The sequence below is a fragment of the Miniopterus natalensis genome, chromosome 9 (assembly GCF_054644295.1).
Source record: "Miniopterus natalensis isolate mMinNat1 chromosome 9, mMinNat1.hap1, whole genome shotgun sequence".
NCBI classification, from domain to species: Eukaryota; Metazoa; Chordata; class Mammalia; order Chiroptera; family Miniopteridae; genus Miniopterus; species Miniopterus natalensis.
This window is the reverse complement of record NC_142089.1, coordinates 2,501,658-2,524,622: the sequence shown is the minus strand read 5'-3', so window position 1 is coordinate 2,524,622 and position 22,965 is coordinate 2,501,658. Positions and strand designations below refer to the sequence as shown.

At 43.2% G+C, this 22,965-nt stretch overlaps 1 protein-coding gene across 2 annotated transcripts in view; it reads right to left on the bottom strand.

The window, feature by feature from the left end:
- FBXO42 (F-box protein 42) overlaps positions 1-22,965 on the bottom strand; it is a 57,058-nt gene that overhangs the window by 23,520 nt on the left and 10,573 nt on the right. For both annotated transcript variants that reach the window (XM_087820078.1, XM_016219102.2), the window contains exons 2-4: positions 11,981-12,247; positions 10,062-10,178; positions 2,423-2,557 (exon numbers count right to left, since the gene is read on the bottom strand). In XM_087820078.1, the coding sequence (XP_087676204.1) occupies positions 2,423-2,557; positions 10,062-10,178; positions 11,981-12,230 (502 nt within the window). In that variant the 5' untranslated portion in view covers positions 12,231-12,247. The remainder of the gene's footprint in view (positions 1-2,422; positions 2,558-10,061; positions 10,179-11,980; positions 12,248-22,965) is intronic.

Here is a 22,965-nt window from a genome sequence, read left to right as displayed (position 1 = left end):
TTAAAGTGGTTCCCCCCTTACTCTGTACCTCACTGTTTCTTTCGTAATTTCTACATGTGCTTGCTTGGTCTTTGGATCTCCCCACTACAATATTAGCTCCAGGAGGGTGGGAGCCACAATAGCAAGTGTAAAGGGGAGGGGGGATGCCTCACTGGAGACGTCTGAGAAGCACTAGCTGTATGCAGGGCTCTCGGCTCTAAGAGCTGTCATTCTAACACTCATCTCCCTCCAGATGGAGCACCTGTATGAGTTCAAAAGGAACTAGAGACAAGATTTCACTGACAAACTGCATTAATTCCAACTGCTATGGACCAAACTGTACTTCCCCAAAATTCATATGTGAAAGCCCTAACCCCAATTCGATGGCATCTGGAGGTGGGACCTCTGGGAGATAATTAAGTTTAGATGAACTCTCGTGGGAGGTGACCCTAAGATGGGATTAGTGCCCTTATGAAGAGAAGAACCACCACCAGATGCTCTCTCTGCCCTGTGAGGATGGGGCAAGAAGGTAGCTGTCTGAAAGCCAGGAAAAGAGCCCTCACCAGCACCTTGATCTCAGGACGCCTAGCTTCCAGAATTGAGAATTTTTGTTGTTTAAACAAACCAGTCTATGGTATTTTGTTATGGCAGCCTGACCTGACCACCAACCAAAATGAGAATGCTCTGCTCACAGTTTAATGGAATAGACAGATAGAAAGACACCCTGCGCAGCAGCATGTCTACCAAGACTCCCAACCCAAACAGCTCTACTGTTGAAGAGTAAACACTGTTAAAGCTACTGCTTTAAATACTCATTGCCTGTAAACACTCAAATGCTAGAGGAAAACTTCACAGCTGGCACCAAAGGTGGTGGGTAAGCACCCTCCCTCCACCTATCCACCTCCAGGCAATAAAATGGGTGACTCAGGCCCACCTAACTATCAACACTGTGCTTTGTTTAGGAAGACTCGCTGCTGTTTCAGTTAGGGAGTTCTGGCTGGGACTCATGACAGCATATAGAAACATTTCCTCGGGCATCTTCCCATGGGATTCCTGCCTAAATGAGAATCTCAGGGGCTCTTTAAACTACTGTTTGCTTGCTTTGTTAAAGCAGACATTTCTAAAAGGTGAGTTTTCCTCTCTAAAGCTAGGCTCTAATTGTAGATTAGAGCAATACAGCAACTAGATTCTTTGAGATACTTTGTTAGCAAATTAAACATGCTGGAGCTTATGTGATTTATAAAAGGGGACAGTCTAACACTGTATTTTTAAAAATTCAGATTTTCTGTAGAATCTGAATCACCAAGTCAGCTATTTCTCTAATACTTTCTACCTTGGAAATTTCAAAACACAGTCTTAAAAACAGTGGTTTAAAAAAAAATCCATGGGGAAAAAGAAAAGAAAGAAGGAAAAAACACCCATTTACATCTTATAGGGAGAAATAAGGGGAAATAAGCAAAGTGGTTGGCAACAAGTCAGGCAGGTCCCAACATCAGAGTTCCCCGTTATACTCCAAGGTTCACAGTGACAAGGACAACTGGGTATTGTGCCAAGAAGCAAAACTCATGCCTCCTCACTCTCAGTTCAGGGCCCTTTCTAATACACCAGGGTGCCTCCCGTTTAATAATCAAAGTAGTCAATCAAGATTGAAATAAGTAGGAATCTGCACAAGAAAAACCCAAGTCACCTTAGTCCTGGAGTGAATTCCAACCTTGAAAAGCCAAATGAATGTTTGGGAAAAGCCTGCCAACAAGTCTAACAGAGTACTTCATCTTCAGTGGACTCTCTCTATCACATCAGCCCCTCAAATCTTGTCACTGTGCCTTTTCAAACTGTCTTGCCTCATGAGGGTAAAAACCATTGTTTTTATTTTCCCACCCAAGAAAGTTTAGGTCAAAAAAGGAGAAAACAGTCTCGCTTCTTTCTGCCAGAATTCTGGCACCATGGGGTGTGCGGGAATGCACCTACTGCGGCATCTTCCCACATGCCTGAGTTGTTTGGCATAACCAGCAGGGGCATGTTCCATACACTCCCCAAATGCCTGAGCTGGCAACAACAAAGATCCTCAGAGACCATAGCCCTGGGACAATGGCTGCTGTCAGTCAACTACAGTTCTCATGACTCTGTTTCTGCTTTTACCGCAACTTCATACCAAAGAGCACATTCCACCTGCACAAGTACTTCAGGAAACCACGCACATGAATTCACACAGCAGTACACAGCAATTCAGACAGGGCTCCGATACTAATGGAAAAGTATAAATTTTTAAAAATTCAAAGACCTCACATGAGCATATTACTCTTAGCGTTTACACAGCATACCTGACAAAGAACCCGAGGCCCCAAGGACCTGTCCTTGAGACCAACGTCAAAAAGGATTATGTAGTTACCATGCAAAGGGAGCTACCTGGTAAGAAGGCAAAGATGAGTGTTTTATCTCTTACCTGAAGCCAGAGGCCGGATCCACTCTTTGCTATTCAGGTCAAGTCTCCAGAGGTCATTGAAGGCAGCATTGCAGCTGCTTTGCGTGCAGCCTCCAAACACATACATGGACTGATTAGCATCGTAATAGCACGCGCCTAGGAAGAAAAAGCAATCAATAAGGAACTGATGTTGAATTCTGAGGCCCCTCAAACACCTCGATTACAGCTCACATCTCCCAAAGACCAGTGATTTCACACACTTCCCCACCCTTTACCAGGTACCAACACTCCATAACCAGCCTGTTGTCTGCAGGTTGGTCAGTATCATACTAACCTTTAAAATAAGGCCCAGAGAAAAGCAAGGAAGATGTCATTTCTGAGCACACTAAGCAAGGTGATAGTGATGTCACTAAATAAGATAGTACACGTTTAGCAAGAGCACATAGCATTCAGATTAAGCACTCAATGAGTGAAATTTCACACAGCTGCATAATCTACCTAAGTGCATCATCCTCTAGAGGAGGGAAAGACAGTCAGTGCTAACAGATGTACTGCCCTCCCACTTCTCTCCTGCAGTCCTCCTCTCATTGTTTTTGTTTTCAAATGAAACCCAAAGCAAAAACCAACAAACAGATCTTTATGTGAAGGAGGACAGGACATTTTAATCAATGCCATGAAGCAATCACACACAGAGACCAAGGTCGCTCTGGGAGCTCAGAAATAGTGAGGCCCCAGAGCAACAGAGAAAAAACAATTAAAGTCATTAAACTCCTGGGTACAACCAGAAGCCACCAAGGCAGGTAGTTGGTGCTGAACAGAAAACCAGGGCAGTAACGTTTGATAGCACTGGCCCCTGAGAAGAGCCTTTTTAATTAGTTGACTGTTTACATCCCACTAATGGGCATCATTCTGAAGAAAAGAGGCAATGGTTATGAAAGGTGCTGTTCCTTTAAAACCAGGGAGAGCAGGGCCAGAGTCTAGAGGAGAGGCATGAGAGCTGGGCTCTGCCACCCTGCTCTCAACGAAAGCTCGTTTAGTCTCTATCCCTCGGAAAAGATGATCCCACTCCTCACATGCCCGCATTCAGCACCCTGGATCTCAGGAAGAAGGCCAGCAAGACCTCCCTTTCTATTCATTTCATGCACGCCAGTGGGAAACAGGTGTTCCTGTGCACCTAGGCTTAACAGTCAAGAGTCACATAAAAGGAAGGGGAAAGGGAAAAGAAATTCAGAGGTTCAACCCACTGGTTCAGGGCTTCAGCGATCATTAGCTTATCTATAGGTCCAGTTCGATTTAGCACGGCACTGTTCTCAAGATGTTTCTGAACTCTGGTGCCACGTATTCAAGTTCAGAAAAAGGGAAATGCCACTGCTATAATTACCTCTGCAATACACCCCAGCTCTGGGAACAACCCTCCCTTTTCTTTTCTTGACCTAGCCCACCCAATCGGCCCTTTAAGGAATCTCTACATGAGGAAGGCCATGCCAGAAAACTGGATGAGTTTAGAGCCAATAAAAGCAGTGTGCTTAGTCCCCTGCACCCAGAAATCTCAACCAGTGGAAGAAGCACATCCAATCATCAGACCTCTGACTGCAAAATGGAACCGCACACTCCAAATTAATAAAGAACTTACAGAGACTAACATGTGAAGAAATGAAATGCCATCTACTCATCAATGAGCTCAAACCTGCAAAATAGTTACTCTACTCCCAGAACTCAAACACACTACAATGGTGTATGAAGGTTTACGAGACCTTCACTCTTTCACTGACTGTCTCTGCCTCTGAAAACAGCTTTTACCTACCTCTAAATCATGTTTTAATCCACATCCTGGCAACAAAGTCTACTAAGAAGTAAAACCTTATGAAATTACATTGCTCCTGTCTCAGGCTTCTTAAAAACTACAAATAACGACAGATCAAATTAGATGACATTAGACAAACAAAAAGAGTAATTAATGAAGCCACATTTTAATCTCCACTAAGAAGCGAAGCTTTTTGGTCTTCTTGCACCTTTCCTGAACTAGCTATTGCAGCAAATGGGAAAATTTTGACCCGAACCCCCACTGGTGCCAGCATCAAAGGGCCTTCTTTTCCTCGACAACGGTTACCTCCAGGACAGAAATGAGCAAGGTCCTATGGCTTCGGGAGCCCTAATCTGTGTCCAGTATAACAATGTTTAGTAAAACAAATGCATGATTTCATAACTGAGAGTCAGCGTTCACTTATGTCCCACCACTCCTCAAGGATCAACACTTAGCAGTGGCTCCCTTTGTGCAGCAAAAGCGCTCAGGGCCCTTATTTATCCAGGAGGTAGCAAACATCCTGCTCTATTTGGATCGAAAGCCCAGCCGGCAGCTGGGCCCCGTGAGGCTCTGAGCCACGTGTGTTTTAACCCTATACTAAAAGAAGGCGATCGCTGTTTTCCTGCCTCTCCTTGAGCCAGCAAAGGCTTCTGGAGGAGGAAGGCACAGCTCAAACTACGCAAATATAGCAGGGCCAAAACGACAAGTTTCACACACTATTTTCAACGTCCAGCAGCCAATTATTAACAAAGCTTGGAGAGGAAGGGAGTCAATCCAGGCATCTAAGTTTAGAACTCAGATATAATGGAATGAGAAAATGGACATCGATAATACATTCAAATACTTTAGGCATCCGAGTGAACTTTGTTTATTGTCTATTTTTATTTAAGACACCTCCTACATATTGGTCTGGGTGGGGGTGGGGGAACCAGACAAGTTCAATGGGTCTTTTAGAAAAAATTAAGAATTTAAGCAAATACCAGTGTTCAAGTAGTCATTTCCCCTTTACCAAAGTTCCTTCCAGAACATCTAGACCATTGGAATGTGCCATACAAGTTACAGTTCACAGCACAGGAGGATGACTCTGCTAAGAAATAACATTAAGATGTTTATTCCAATTGCTAAATGTCTTCAACCTTCGGGAATGTGTTTGATTGCTCCACAAACAATTACTGCAAAACTTACACTTCAGTTAGTATCTAATAATCCCTATTCAAAGGCAAGTGAAACATTCACCACCACACACGCAGCAAGAAGGGTACCTCAGCACTCCAATGCTTCCCTCCCCCCGAAGTGCAAGGTCTCCCAGTTGTCTCCCTTTGTCCATGTTGCGTGATTGTCACGCAGTTGTGCACACCCAAATTTTTGCACTTTCAGATGCTGAATTGTTTCCCCACTTGTCTCTAGGGAAAGGTCCCGAGGCATTTATCCCATGCTTATAGAGACTGTGCTGTCGTGTGTCTCACCTCTACAAGCCAGGACATAGTTGATAAGCCTGTAATTACACATCTATGGAACAAGCAAGGTTGGATTCCCAGTCTGGGCCTGCTGGCAACTGCAGGAACACAATTAGCATGTGTGCAGAATGACCTGACCATATTTGGAGCCTAAACATGAACACTTTTTTCAAGGCACGATGCTGGGGACTCAACAGGCCTCAACATCAATCTGAAAAGGAACCCCTACAACCTGAAAGGGGCCCCCTACAATCTGAAAGGGACCTCTGACATGCATCAAGCCTTGCGTGAATCGTCATGAACTCACCAAAAAACCAGGAGAACTGGCTTTATTTTACTTCCCCTGCCTTTTTTGTCCCAGACTTTTTGTTTTGTTTATACTTTGGAGAGAAGCTGTTCTGCTCATCTTTGTTACATTTAACTCCACAGAATTTAATCAGTTATCAATGATGAACCAGGTGTTGTGAAAGGTGCACAGATGTCTCAAGACACTGTCTGTCCTCAAGTGGACACAGATCTGTGGCGGAGCATCATCATCATCATTCGATCACTTTGTTTCTTCAATGCAATTTCCTAGCAACCCTGAGCACAGAATCTGTCATATACATTTTATAGATGAAGACAGTGTGGGTTAGAGAAGCCAAGGAACTTGCTCCCCAAGTCTGAAGTTCTGCATGCAGTCTCTTGCACACAGGTCACTATGGTGAGAGATAGGCGGTTACAAGCAACAGAAGGAAGGGACGAAGAGCCTATCACAGGAGCGCAGCGGAGGGAGAAAGAGCTTCATCTCCACGGTGGGGAACTGAGAGCAGTGTTTGAAGAAGGTGGCATTGGCTTTGCTTCTAAGATGGGTTAGAGGACAGGACATTTTCAGTCATTCAGTGAGGGGCAAACAAGTCTAGGGACAGAGGGGATGGAGGGAAAGGGAGAATGAAACCCAGGCATCCAAGAAAAGCCATGAGGTGGGAGTTTAGAACAGGAGTCCTGTGCGGGTGGTCTGGCTGTGAGGATGCAGCCGCAATGAGTGAGGCTGGAAAGCTGAGCTGAGCCCTGAACACCAGGTGCCGTGGAAACTTCTCTGCCAAGTGCAGAAAGGCTGGGGCTTTGTGGCCGAGGTATGACAAGGCTGGTTTTGTTTTAGATCTGCAGTGTTTCCCGAGAGGACCCGGTCACGTTGGGCAGGCCAATTCTGTGTGTGTAGGGCACACCAGTTACTGCAGGACATTTAGCACCCCTGGGCTAAACGCTTGCGTGCTTTCCAGCAGAGACAATAAACAGTGACTTCACACGTTTCCAAGTGCTCTAGGAGGTGGCACTGTCCCCAGTTTTAGAGATGACTGCCAACAGTGTCTAGTGCAGGTTCAAGTGAAGAGAGGAAAGGCAAGAAGACTATTTAGAAAGACTGAGGAAAGACGAAATGATTAGGCCATAGGGGTAATGGGGAAACGAAGGAGGTAGATGAGACTGCTGAGGCAGGACAAAGCAGCAGGATCGGACTCGCTACTAGGGGAAGAGAGGAACCGAGGACAAGTCCAAGGTTTCCAGCCTGTATAACTGAACGCACGGTAACGCCATTAACTAAGCCAGGGAAAGGAGGCGGTCTGGAGGTGCCACTGAGGTCTGCTTTCAGCTGACCAAACATGAAACACTGTGTCTCTGTGGCCCTGGGAGAAAAGAACTGTAACTGTGGATCTCAACACGAGCTGGGAATAAGAAATAAAGCTGAGCTCCCCGGATAAATACAGGGTTGAAAGAGGCAGAAACTAAGTTAAGAAGGGAAAGAAATTCCTTGCTCCAGCGTATTTTGAAAACTGCTGTTTCTCTGTGGTAGTCTTCTTTACCTGGCCAGTTAGACAACATGTAGAGACAGATGATGGAAAGAAGCATGAGACCAAGAGACAATAAGACACAGAGGCACCTCTTAAAAAAACCTATGGCACCTTTTCTCGGGTTTCAAGCAAAGATATGAAAAATTTTTAAGTAAAAACAAGGATCAAAACCCACCCATCTCTGCAGTTGTGGGAACTTATTCACTGCACTATTCCTTTCCACTCCCCCTTCAAACGCCTGCCTCGATGCTGCAATGCTTTTCCAAAAGCTAGTTAACCAGGAGAAGTTCCTCCCCTCTCATCAGAAAGCTAAACTGTTGCTATGATAACTACTCACCTCTGAATATTCCCTACTCCAGTTTTTATTTTACCCAGATTCACTCTATTTCCCTTATAGTTCTAAAACCCTCGGACCCTCCCGTCATTTCACTAAATACTCTCAGCAAGGATTTGTTCCACAGTCTACCGCCATGACCGTCAAGAGTGTGGTCTGTAGGCTCCTGAAAACATTCAAGACCCTTTCAAAGGTATTTTAACAATAATAATAATAATGATAAGTCGGAGGAGGAGGGGAGGAAGTGGTTAACCACCCTGTTCACTGTGCTGAGGTTTGCACTAACTGCAGACACAGCACCAGGTAGAACTGTACGGCCTGTGCAGGATCAAGGCAGGATGCTCCAGGATCCCAGGGATGGTGTCTTCACTGCCACATACTGACAGTTTAACAAACAAAGCCAGTTCTGACTCCATAGATCCCCAAAGGGTCTCACACAGGACTCCCTTCCCAGAGGTCCAGGAACCACACTGTGAGATCCACTGCTCTGGGGTTTACAACCGTACAGCGAAAACAGGTTCTTGAGAGAACTAAAAACAGCAATAGCAAATGTTCCTTGACCTATTCAGAAAGTTATAGTTATTTACTGAACTATCTTCTGCATGCAGCGGCTAACACATGATCTGGGACAGCCAGCCTCCAAGATGACCCCGTGATCCTCAACTCCTAGTACTTACACCTTTGGTCAATCTCTGGGTGACCAACAGAAGACAGCAGAAAAGATGGTCTTCACCTCAGAGACGAGGTTGTAAAGGATACCATGGCTTCTGTCTTGGTGTCTGTCTCTCTCTCAGGTCACTTATTCTGGGGGAAGCTAGCTGCCACATTGTGAGCAGCTCTGTGAAACAGTTAGTAAGGATCTCCTCCTGTCAACAGATACCTGAGTGAGCCTGTAAGCAGATCCCCCGGCCTGTCAAGCCTTTAGGTGACAATCACTCTGGCTGTCTGACTGCCTCCTCCTAAGAGACCCTGAGCCAGGACTCCTGGTTAAGCCACTCCCAACTTCCTGACCCTCAGGAACTCTGTCAGGTAATAAATGTTGTCTTAAACTGCTAAGTTTTGGGGTATTTTCTTATGCAACATGGATAAGCAGCAATACAGTCTCCTTCCCCTCAAGAGTTCAAAATATAGTTTAAAAAAAAAAGACACAAATATCTAAGCTAACAATGAAAGACACTATGAGTTAAGCGCCAAATTAGAATTTCAGGCCACAACATAAGCTCAAACAGAAAAATATCATCTATGGGTTGGGGAGTTGAGAAAAGGCTTCATGAAGGAGCTAGACTTCAACTGAGTCTTCAAGGAAGCAAGCTTCTTTGCCAAGTGGATGGGAATACTCCAGGGACGACAGGATGAGAATGGCCAAGTGATAGCCTGGCAGAGGAGAGCTCTTGGGAAAAACTGGGAGATGAAGTGGTACATGTAGACACAGGTTAAATTAAAAAGGGCTTTGAATATAGACTAAGTTTACCTTCTACAGAGGCAACGGGAGGCACTGAAGGTTTTGAAGAGGAAATAGTGCAATAAAAACAGTAATGATGAGAACTTTCTAAAGGCCTCCTCCCCCCAGTGAGCTCTCTTTCTGTAGAACCATTAATAAACACACCTTTACTGGCCTCAGATACATCACATCGCAATTTCACTTTGATGGAGGGATATGAATCACAACAGAATGAAAATGTGTCTACAAAAATCAACTAAAATGGAGAGTTAATTCTAGAATAATTTTAAAGCTCTAAATTACATCTATTTGCCAGGACACTGTATTTACAATTTCACTACTTAAATTTGTATTTTATAATTGGTAACCTTCAAATTCAAAAATTTTGTGTGACCCTGGTCAAAGTGTTTGCTGAATACATACTATGTTAAAATAAAGAGTTATTGTAAAACTTAGGCTAACGCTGGCTACTTCCTGAGCAAAACCTCAGAAATACTCTCATGTACATTGTTCCCGTGTTTTTCTTAGGTGATGTCAGGTGTTTCCAAGTCTAAGCATAACAGCCTGGCCTCTCTGAAGTAGAGATACTACAAAAATTCAGTGAAAAGCAGAAGATAAAATTACACCAAAGTGCCTACAATGTATTTAGGATCATGCTCCTCCCTAATTCTGACTGTAAAATTAATATAAATCCTCATTTTACATTCCTTTCATTAGAGTCAGACAAACCGCAGGCCTTGGGAGTAGTGCTGGAAACACAGCAGGGTGGGATCTGCTTTCACAGTGAATACTTACTGTGTGAGAACCGCTGGGTGATCGGGGTTCCAGGATACGGGTAAGTCCGGCTCTCCCACTGAATATTTCCTTCCTGAACAGCCTTTATGAAACCATGATAACACTGGTGGGCTACACCTAAAGACAAAAGGAACCAACGCCTCAGTCTAGACACTTCACTTGTAAATCAAATGATTAAAACTGCCTCTATTTGTCTTACCACTTTTATAAGACATAAGTTTCTTTGAGGAACTCCAAATTTCTTTCATTTTTCATTCAAAGAAAAATGCCCTGGTCGGGTAACTCAGTGGGTTAGAGCATCATCCCAATACATCAAGGTTGTGGGTTCGATCCCCGGTCAGGGCACATACAAGAGTCAATCAATAAATGAATAAATAATGGAACAACAAATCAATTCTCTCTCTCTCTCTCTCTCTCTCTCAAATCAGTCAATAGCCCTGGTCCGTGTGGCTTAGCTGGTTGCGTGTCGCCCCCTGCACTGAGAGCCTGCTGGTGTGATTCCTGGTCAGGACACGGGCCCAGGGTGGGGCCTGATCCCTGGCTGAGGTGCATGGGTCAGGATTAAATACATAAATAAAGACCAAAGCGACGTGAAGGTCAAATAACGCCCAAGAATAAACTCATACATGTGATAAGATCACTGCCCCTCCTCTATGATCCTTCCATTCCGTTTAAGAGGGGAAACCGTATGCTTCCACATAGCAGGGAGCCCTCTCCCCTGAAGAGTGCACGACCTCTGCCAAGAGAAGCAGGCTGTGCATTACAACCAGCACCACCAACTACACACAGGCGAGTGCAGGACCCAGCGAGCAGTGTCAACACAGCTGGTCCTCAGGCCTCTGGGGTGGACTTGGGTAACTGACAAGAACCACATTCCCCAGAGCACCACCCTGACGCAAGGAGATGTTAAGATTGATTCTTATCTAAAGGTTTTTCTCTTTCATATTTCTGGCCACCTTATTCCCACCAAGAAAGAAAACATTGATACAACTCTTGCTTTCATCAAAGATTATTCGACTGGCCTGATCATCTTCACTCAAAAAAAAAAAAAAAAAATAACTGCTATCTACCAATTGAGAATAAAGCACAGCTAGTCATCTCCACATTGAACTGAAGTTGAAATCTTGATTAGCAAATGGAGGGAAAAAAAGGAGAAACTCATTTTAAAAAGTAAGACACCCATAAGGACCGTGCTGTTTAGAGATAAAATCAAGGGATAAGTGCTTTCACAAGTCCATACCTGCCACAAGTAGCCCCTTTAGGAGTCAATCTGGTAACCCCACAAAGTGCTGTGCACCACTGATCCTCCCTTCATTGCCTGTGTCACAGTGGGTACACTCCGTACCTGGGCCAATGTGGTTTCCTATCTATCACAGCTTGCTGAGGACCGTGAAGCAGTTACAACAGTGCCCGACAGCAGTCAGAGCTGTACTGATGTTCACTATCACTGTTACCCCACACCCCTCCCTAGTTTGCCTATAAGAACAATACAATTTACAGATCGACTCGAGGGATATGCAGAAAAGAATCCTTGTTTTAAAACTTCAAACTGCTCATAAAACCATCCAGAATAAAGAGAAAGGAAAATGTACAATGTCAGCTAACACTAAAGTTTAGAGCCACAGCAAACTTAAGGAAAAAAAGAGAAAATAGCCCTGGCCGGGTGCCTCAGTGGGTTGGAATATCCTCCTGAACACCAAGATTGCAGGTTCGATCCCTATGGGGTGCACATGGAGGTAACCGATTGATGTTTCTCTCTCATATTGATGTTTCTCCCCCCTCCCTCCCTCCTTCCCTTTCTCTCTAAAATCAATTAAAATGAAAAGGAAACAAGAGAGAAAATAAAATTGGAAGTTTAAAAAGAAATCTTTCACAAAATTTTAAAATAAATACATGAACCTTTCCACTGTCCCCAGTACCTTTGATAAGCCGGTACCACTGCTTGCAGACAAGGGCTGCAGTTTTGTGTTCCTGGTACGGTGACAAAAAGGACAGGATGTACTCCAAAACCTCTTCCGGCAGCTCAAACATGGACCTATTATGTCTAGTCTCCTCAGCCTCCAACACTGGTCGGGGCTCCTCATCGTGCTCCATTGTCCCTTCCAGCACAGTTTCTTCTTGGTCCACCGCCATGAAACTGTCATCTTCACTGTCCGAGGAGCTGGCCATGACATTCCACTTGACAGCTATTGTGGGAAAGAAGCAAGCATCAGTATACACTGAAACAGCACAGGACGCGCACCTGAGGTGTTCAGGCTTTGTCTGAGACCCTCACTATGAACTCTGTTCTCTAGCACTTTCCTACACGAGTCGTGAGCCACCTTAATTTGACAGTTACAGCTCAAGTACCAAGCCCATCCCAAACATCTAACAATCCCTAGAGGCTTCTGACTGTAATTTTTCTCCCCACTGAAAGCAGATTCTCTAACAATTTCCGGGACTCAAGGATCTGACTGGAAGACAGCAAAGGGAGTAAAAATTAGCCTACCTCAGCTACAGAGAAAACTGAACTGTGAAGGAAAAACAAACTGTGGGTGCTATGAAGAGTAATGCGAATATTGTGAGGATGTGATTTTAGGTGTAACAGTTTTTCTAGCTTTTACACAAGGCAATTCACTCAAGAGGATAATAAATGTGCCAACAGGCCTGCCTGGCCAGGCATGGCTCAGCGGTTGAGCGTCGACCTAGGATCCAGGCGATCGGGGTTCGATTCCTGGTCAGGACACATGCCCAGGTTGTGGGCTTGATCCCCAGTCAGGGGCATGCAAGGGGGAGCCGATCAATGACTCTCTCTCATCATTGATGTTTCTCTCTCTCTCTCCCTCTCCTTTCCTCTCTCTGAAATCAATAAAGATATATTAAAAAATAAATAAATAAAAAATAGGCCTAACTAGCTAAAATACCAAACACAAGACAATATTTATACCAGAAAACATCATAACAGATCCAGGAAGTAAAAAATCGGAAAGAATGCACATGGCCCTCAACAAGAAAACAGATAAGCCGTGGTCTGTCCACGCCGTGGAATACTACACAACAAGGAGCCACAGACACACACAATTGAGTTTCTCAACATAATACCAGGCAAAAGAAATCAGAAGAGTACATACTACATGACCATGCTCATATCATATTCAGAACTAGACAATACTGATTTATGTTGTTGCAAGTGAGGAGAATGGTCACCTGGTAACCACTGGGAGGCTCCTGGGTGCTGGTCAAGTTGTTTCCCAATGGGGTGATGGTTACACAGATGAGTTCAGCTTGTGAAAAATCCATCAAGCTGAACACGTAATGCTTAATGCACGTCTCTAAAGTTTACAAAATAAGCTATGATCAGGTTACCTCTAGTGGAGGTCATTAATGTTTAAAAATTATGATTGGTGATTTTAAAATTTCTTCTTTGTGCTATGTGTGTTCCCTAAATTTTCTAGAAAGAGCACATGTTGAAAACACACACAGAGGGAAGCAACACATTAACACTCCCCTGACGTTTTGTGCAACCCCTGAGGTAAGAAGGGCAAAGTGAAGGAAATAAGGATGACTTATGTAGGAAAGGTGCCCCAGGGTTGATTCTCCAGGAAGCAGGTGCTGAAAGACAATTGGGAACAAAAAAGGGTTAATGGAGAGAACCCTGTGAGGAGAAAAAAATTGGGCAGAATTGCCAATCTGACAACACTGGTCCCACAGAAAGCTCAGGGGCCAGGATGGTCAGTGGAGGGCTGTAGTGCTGGGGGAGGGACGAGGCTCTTCCATCACTGCACTGCCCAGCCATGGTAGGCTGCTCTGAGAAGGGGGTGCCCTTGGCTCCAAAGCTGAGGCAGTTGCTGAAGGGACTAACAGCTTTCTTTAGCTACACTCCTGACAGATGGGCAACAAGTCTGTTCTTGAAGGGGCATCTGAGCTCAACTTTATTATTTTTTAACACATCTATCCCCTTTAACCATCCACCTTACAAATTTCCAGCCTGTTCTCTAGCACTAAGGAAAAGAATAAGAAATAATAGGAAGACAAGAGTGGTTTTAAAATATACTTTGGAGCTTTAAGAACAACCTGAAATGTTCCCAAATGTAAGGGGGTTGGGGAGAGCAAAGAACAGAAACCTCCCATCTCATCTCTACTACTCCCGTAATTCATATGCTAATTATCCACAACACCTTGAAACTGGAAGAATGAGCACACTCAAGAAAATGAAAACATAAATTAAAACTCATGAAAGGCTTCCAAGGTAACTTATCTACCAAATTAGCTTGTGACACTGCAACTGTCCTAGCAAGTGGCTGCTGGAATCTGATAAGGAACAGGTAGGTGGCTTCGGGAAGTGGTGGAGCAGCCTAGCTCCTCCTACTGGGGGAGGGGCAGTGGCAGAGGAGGGGCAGCAGCAGTCCCCCCACACCCGGTTAGGAAGTACTGTCACAGTTCACAGCACGCTGCAGTAGCCAGAGACCCCACAGAGGTGCCCCTCTGCCCCAAGCTGGGTGAGCTGCTTAACTCGCTACATGAAGGCCTTTCCGTGTCCAGCCTCACTCCTATCCAAAACAATACGGCATGTAAAATATAAAACAAAAATTAGAATTTTTTCCCTGACCAACAAAACAAAACACACACAAAAACATGCCCCTTTCTACTGGAAAAAAATGCCACTTCCCATATTCCCCCTTATTCTTTCCCCTTACCATTTCTCATCTCCCACTGGCTATCTTCCCTTATTGATTTTCTCATATATATATTTTAAATATATCTTTATTGATTTCAGAGAAAGGAAAGGAGAGGGAGAGAGAGAGATAGAAACATCAATGATGAGAGAGTCATTGATCGAGCCCACAATCCGGGCATGTGCCCTAACCGGGAATCGAACCCCGATTGCCTGGATCCTAGGTCGACGCTCAACCGCTGAGCCACGCCCGGCCAGGCGATTTTCTCATATTTTCAGGCGATTTTCTCATATTTTTAATTTCTACTCAGTCCTAAAAATTACCAGAGTAAAAAACCAAACCAAACCAACCAAACAAAAACACCACCAATTCCTTGAGTTTGGCTGCATTAATTTTCACATTTGAATTAAACACAGCATTTCAAATACAGATGTTCCCTATACAACATCTGGACAGACTGTAAGCCTAGGTTCTGCTTCAGAACAACTGAATTATAAAGGCTGCAAAAGATTATTTACATTACTATTTTTCTCCCAAACAAAATAAATACGCTTGGATCCATAAAACAATTTACTTCCTTTCTAAATCTTCTCAAAGTGTAATTAGCAAGCCCAAAGAAAGGGGCTCCCACTTTTGTAATACCCAGTTTTGAACAATTCTCCCCATTCAACTATTTCAGTCCACAAAACCATCAACCCCCCCAGGGCACATCTGCTACCCTGGCCCTGAGCACAGGTGCCAACGAAAACGAACAGGGATGGGCGCAGGTGCAGTTCCTCTGTAATGAATGCCCAGCATCAATTCTCACAGCCCTTCATTTTCACCTCCTTGATTAGGTAACCAGATCATCACTCATATTCCCAGAGGTGACAGAGGCATTCTGAAACAGGTTTTCATGCCAAAAGAAGCCCTACAAAACATTTCACACGTAAGTGTATTAACTTAATGAATGTGATTTCACGAAAAGTCTTTAAAAGAAGTCTTCCTCACCCTTCACACTTGTGTTAGGCCTTCTCAGTTTCCCCAAAGTGAGAAACCACAATGTGAAGTCAACTTACTGGGCTACTTGAGGGCAGAGACCATCTGCCCTGGAACCTTGTCTTCCCAGCATCAGACATTCAAATGAGCCACGGTTTACTGATATTTCACTCACAGAACCCTTGTGCTGACTCCACGTTATTTTATAATAGAAATTACATCATTAGTACATCCAGGATTCTACCCTTATATGTCACTGGATGTTGTCAAGATATTTTATTGGTCAGAATGAATATACTTCTCTGGTTCCTTGAGTTTTGACCTTTTAAGGTGTACACTAGCCTGAGAGTCTGCTGCCAGGCTCCTGACCCATACCACATCCAATGACCCTTTGCTACATCCAACTTAAATTCAAGTCAGTTTTGAAAAATCCTTCTGAAATACAAATTAAGGTTAAGATTCTGAGACCAGGCGATCTGGCTACTGTTTCTAGCTGTAATGCTGTGTGACCCAGCTAAGTAACACACAGTAAGATAGGAAAGCCTCTCTATCCCTAAGTAATGAAAGTTCTCACCTACTTCATAAAGGTTTTGTAAAAATAGCAGATATATATATATATATAAAATATATATATAGAAGATATCAACAAACTACTCAACTCAGAAGAAATCAAGTAAGTTGTAAATTGTTAAAATCAAGCCAAAGAAATTCAAGATGGGAATGAAACTACCTTTTTTTCACTTAGAAATAACTGCTAGTCCTAGTATAACATGTGATTACTAGTGTCTGTGATTTCTACACAACTAGACATCTGACAATCCTCTCTGAGTAGACACATCTTTCTGAAAATCAGAATACATTTCACTTACCTAAAAGGAAGCTGAAGATTTAAAATGCAATCAAATTTATTCACAATTTCAAAAGGTTAAAAAATGCAGTAAGGGAACTCTTACTGATAGTAAAATACAGCCCTCAGACCTAACTGAGGAGTGCAGGCTGGAGGGACTGGGATGCACCAGGCATCCCTTAGCACAAGGGCTTCTGAAGCTTCCGGGCAAAGCAATCACCTTGCACAGACATCATAAAAACTCATGAAATTACTCACCTCAGAAGCACTGATGTGAGTTAAAAAGTACTAAATGTTACTCTTGAAAATACTGTCAAATGAGGATTTAAAGGCCACAACATGATTCACTCTAAGGTGATAATAAACCTTCTTATTAATATACTATTGTTACCACTGTTGTACTAAGTCAAATGAGAATGTTATAGAAAGTGGGAAAATGGTAAAGTATCAATGTCTCCCTTACTTCAGGCATTCAACAGAAATCCATGGGTCATCTGGTATATGTGAAAATACTGTGCTTAGATTCCCGTGGGAGTTACAAAAAGAAGACAAGCCACCATTTCCTCTCAAGGAGATGAGCCCAGTAAGAGCCAAAGACACAAACAGAGAATGCCAACAGAGGACAGACCTGTGATACAAGCAAGAAGCTTTAACAGTTCAGGAGAGAATGAGGTGGCTTCCAACTAGCAAGGAGGAAGCGTTTGAGCTTTGAAGAATAGGTAGGTTTTCAGAGAACGAAATGGGGGAACGGAGGAAAAACCATCCTGAATAATCAACTGAAGATGAGCTGGAGAGCACCCCATAACCACGGAGGAAAAGGGGAGACAGCATAGAGACGGGCAGGGAGTGCAGAGGCACTAGAGGGCGAGCTGGGCTTCCACAGACAGCAGCCGAAGGTCCAGAGGGATAGCTCAGCTGTGGGGGTTTCCACTGAGAACTCCGGGGCCTAAACCCCAAGAGCAGCAGAACTGAGAAAGGTACCCACACAACACCTGGCTGTGAAAGGCAGCCAGGTTTCTGTCTGCCAGGGAGAGATGCAGGCACCCTCTTAAAGGGCCAACGCACAGTTTCCTGTGCAGCCACTCACCTTGGGCTCCGGTGGAGGGAGGGCAGAGTGGACTCGAGCTGTGTGAGGAGAATCCAGGGGGGCTGGCTTGGGGGACAGAGCTTAGAGGACAGACATCTGGATTCCTGTACCAAGTCATTTTTCCCATATGGCAGAGGACATCTTTCTCAGGCAGATATTTACCATCCAAGCAGCTTTTCCCTGGGGGGTGGGGGAGCAACTGCCCCACCTATTGAAAACCTCTCACCCAACCTTGTGGAGTTTCTACAGTCTGAGGCTCATTAAGAGACTGAATAACAATCAGCCTCTGGGAGCTTTGAGTCTTTGCCTGATTTACTTCTGGATCCAGGGCTTGGAAAAGCAGACCTTGGTGGGCACCTTGGTCCTGTCCAAACACACCTAGCCCCAGCAGAGGGAACAAGCTGTGGAGTGAGGAAAGCGTCAAACAGGGTTCTCAAGGCCAGTCACAGACAGCGTCTGACATTGGTCTGCACCAGAGACCCTCCAAAAATCTGAGAGTCCTAGAAGATCTACCTAACACATAGGAACAAACACAAACAGGCAGCCAAAATGGGGAGACAAAAAAACACAACAAGAGACCCACCTCAGAACAAAAGACTCACACGGGCTGGAACCTCCCCCGCCAAACTTCTGGAGAACTTTAAAGGAGAGATCGACAGCAATACAGTCATAGTGGGGGTCTTTAACACTCCACTGACTTTATTGGATAGATCTTCCAGATAAAAAATCAACAAGGAAACAGTGACTCTAAATGACACACTAGATCCGATGGCTTTAATTGACATTTATAGAACAAGCTGCAGAATATACAATCTCCTCAAGTGCACACAGGACATTCTCAAAGATGGACCACATGTTAGGATACAAAACAAGTCTCTACAAGTTCAAGAAGACTGAAATCATATCAAGCATCTTCTTGGGCATTTATACCATGGAATACTATGCAGCCGTATAAAAGGATCTCTTACCCTTTGAGACAGCATGGTGGGACCTGGGGAGTACTATGTTGAACAAAATAAGCCAGTCAGAGAACGACAAGTACCACGTGATCTCAATCATATGTGGAATCTAATAAACAAAGTAAACAGATGAACAAAATAGATCCAGAGACACAGAAGCATGGAACAGACTGACAAAACTCAGAGGGCAGGCAGAAGTGGGGTGGGGGTTGGGGAGAGATTAACCTAAGGACTTATATGCATGTATGCATAACCCCTGGACACAGACAACAGTGTTGGGAAGGCCCCGAGGGGGAGGGTGCAGGGTGGGAGGAATCAATGTGGGGAAAAAGTGGACATTCGTAATACTTTCAACAATAAAGATATATTAAAACAAACAAACAAATGAAATGGGGAGGGGAGGTAAAGGGATAAAAGATTTTAAAATCACTGTCTCTTGTACCAATATTCTTTGCTACTTACAGAATTACCTTTGGGATAAAAGGGTAAAAACTATTTTTTACTCGATGGGTGTTTTACCACATGCACATACTACTTAATATTTTATCCACATTAACAGAAGCTCATAATCTGGAGCCTCCTTAGTTCCTGACAGTCAATGTTTTGACAAAAAAGTCTAGTAATAGAATAATCTGGCATAACTACTGTTGCTATTAGCAAACTGTGAGCTATTTTGACAAGCAAATTCAGAGAGCTATTTCTATAAAGCATTCCAAATTTAACAACAGATATCAGCTGTAGTGAGTTTTTTAAATGATTAACTTCATCAGTGTGTTGTGCAATTAAAATTTCCTTTAATAAAATAGAAAAATAAAGTTTTTTACCCAAACGACCCATCAGCATTCTTTATCATTTTTAAAAAATATGTTTTTATTGATTTCAGAGAGAAGAAGGGAGAGGGAGAGATAGAAACATCAATAATAAGAGAGATCATCGATCAGCTGCCTCCTGCACGCCCCCACTGGGGATCGAGCCTGAAACCTGGGCATTGAGCCCTGACTGACAATTGAACCACGACCTCCTGGTTCATAGGTTGGTTCACAACCACTGAGCCATACCAGCCAGGCTACTTTATCATTCTTTACAATGGTTGATATTAAATGAAACCACTTTATGACTATTACAGAGTAGTAGCAGAAATGGACCAGCTCTCAGAGCCATTCTCTTTATTCATATGTAGCAACCAAAGGATTTATTATAACCAAGCATATATGGTCAAGAAAAATGCACTGGTTTCCATCATCAATGGAAATACTACTCTAGGTTCTGAAAATTCTATATGGAGAGCCATATATTCTAGGTTCAATAAAATGCTTCACTTGGTAGAAAGAAAAAGTATAACGGAACTGTAATATCCAAATTTACATTTTATGGGAGCTTGAATTTTTAGATTTTAATAGAAAATGGTATTATACAAAGTACAGAATAATTCTGATTCTAAAAACAACAACGATTTGAAACAAAAGGCTTTCATTTGCAGACTAGTGCCAATCAGAAGGGAGTTAAATGGGAAAAAGGTGCATTCAAAGGTACATTTTTCTGGGCTTGGAAATTTTTTTCCTTTCAAAAATAATTATTTCGGAAAGTAAGAAAAATGCAAAAGGAGCAAATAACCATACTGCAACAGTAAAAAACTGTATTAATTCCAAATTGACTGCACCAGGCAGCAGAATTGCTCAAAGCACACCCACTGCTCCCACAACACTAAGTACCTGCCTGCACACGGGCAATTACTATACACTATTATCGCTATTATTCAGACTTCTGAATTTCACAGATCAGCAACTTTTCTGGACTGACATAGGGTCAAAAATGTTCATTTTCCCAAATAAGGACCCAAACACCTCCAAACAAACCTCAACACACACACACCCACACACCTTCAAGACAACCTGAACCAGTGTTTTGGGGAACCACTACTAAGGTATGATATTTCATTTTACCACTTATTTGCTCTGTGGAAAAAAACCCACCACCACTCACGGACATTTAAAACAAGTTACATAGTCTAAATTTTGTTTTTTCCAAGTGTATATCTTTTCTTCAAGCTAATTTTTTTCCCTTTAAAGTATGTCTTTATTGATTTCAGAGAGCGGAAGAGGGGGAGAAAGAGAGAAACATCAATGATGAGAGAGTCATGGATCGGCTGCCTCCTGTACTCCCCTATTGGGGATCAAGCCTGCAACCCTGGCATGTGCCCTAACGGGGAATCGAACCTCGATCTCCTGGATCAAAGATCGATGCTCAACCACTGACCCATGCCGGCCCGGCTCTTCAAGCTAATTTAAATTAAAATTAGCTGTTTCCAGTTTGCTGGGAAACCGTTTACTAATGCTAGAAAAAGAGATGATGACTCCAGGCAAGAGTTCACAAAAGATGAATGCAGCCTGATTTCTTTTAGAAAGAGCTCAGCTGCTGTTTTCTTCAGGTGGCTGGTAAATTTGTAATGCTTTTTTACTCATGTGTCTCCGCCACTGAATTCTTAAGGTCTGTATTTTTAACAGGATTTAACTGTGGCACCTTTCTTCCTTTGAAACTGCAACTGAGTAGTGTATCGGTTCAATTTTATTATTGTTATTGGGGGTATAGTCAAACCATAGAGTTTCAAACTTTCCATAGAAGCTAAAGTTTTAACATCAGCTTCAGCTTCTCACACAAGATGTCACTTTCAAAAAAAAAAAAAAAAGGAACAAGCCCAAACCTCACGGCACCAGTGTTAAGAAGGGGCTAACACACGGTCCTAGCACTGCAAAGCTATTCACTTATCCACTGCAAAGCTAGTTCAGTGGAAGAAATAATTTTTTAAAATCAAATTCAGTTTATTTTGCACAGTTCTATATCATTAAATGAATATCTCCCAAAATTAAAAAATTAAGGACAACTTCTACTTTGATTTATAATTTTTTCTAAATACATCTGAATATCTTATACAAGTACTTCTGCTATTGAAGAGAAATACCTGGATAAGTATTTCCTTCTTCAAAAGGAAAAGTTCATGAATGTTTTGGATTTGGCAATATTTACCATTTTAAAATGTGCAACCCATTTGACTGAGCAGATGAATTTTCAGGTTTCTTTCTAACCCCCCCCATACATGCACAATGATGTGTGCACAGCTGGGGGCTTGCTGCACCTTCCCTGTCGTAATAAAAACCTCCAACCACACACGCGCATCAGCGAGAGAACGGCTCGGTGACCACGCTGTATCTAAATGACAGAATTTAAAGCACTAGTTTTAAAAAGTGTGGGTATTTCAGCATATGTTGACATGAAGAGGTCTCTAAGACAAACTATTGTGTAAAACATGCAAAATAATAATTTAATAGTGTTGGTGTTGAAGAACAGATCAAGGGCGCCCCTCAGAGTCATCAGAGAGCTATTAGAAATCAGATTCCTACGTCCACCTAAACCAAACAGATCAGTGTCGGGAGGGAAAGGCTGGATCTCACCCATTCTTGCTTTTAATGAAGCACCCAGACAACTCTTTCACAGCCAGTTCAATGACGAAGACAAAGGAACAAATTGAAATTATATATTCAAGTTGGCATATGTGCATAGAAAAGTGATTGCAAAGACACACATCGAACTTAAGAGCATCAGCTCTGAGGAGGGAAAGGAGCCTTTGCCCTTTTAAAATTAATTTTAAGTCAAATGCATCATAGGTACACTGTATAGAGGTGCAGCTACTGTGGAAAACAGTATAGCAGTTCCTCAAAAAATTAATCAGAATTAGCACATGATCCAGCAAGTCTACTTCTGGACACAAACCCCAAAGAACTGAAAGCAGTGACTCAAACAGGTATTTGCTCACCCATGTTCATAGAGCACTGTTCACACAGCAAGAAGGTGGCAACAGCCCATGTCCATCAGCAGATAAACGGGTAAACAAAACACAGTCTGCACTCACAATGCAGTATTATTCAGCCCTAAAAAGGAATGAAATTCTGCCCCTTACAACATGAAAGAAGCCTGAAGAAATAGTGCTAAGTGAAACCAGCCAGGCTCAAGGGCTAAGTACTGGATGCTTCCACTGATGTGAGGTACCGAGAGCAGTCAGCTCACACAGGGAGGAAGAATGGTGGCTGCTGGGGCTGGCGGGAGGGAGGACAGGAGGTACTGTTTCATGGGCACAGGGTTTTGGCCGGGGAAGAGGAAACATCCTGGGATGGATGACGGTGAGGGTAGAACAGCAATGTGAATGTGAATGTACTCAATGGTACACTTAAAAGTGATTAAAATGGTAAATTTTATATTATGTTTATTTTACCACAATTTAAAAGAACGATATAGAACACAGGTGCACAATCTAAAAAATAATAAAACAAACCGCTGTGTACCCACATCCAAGTTATGGAAACAGAACATCCCCAGGACCTTC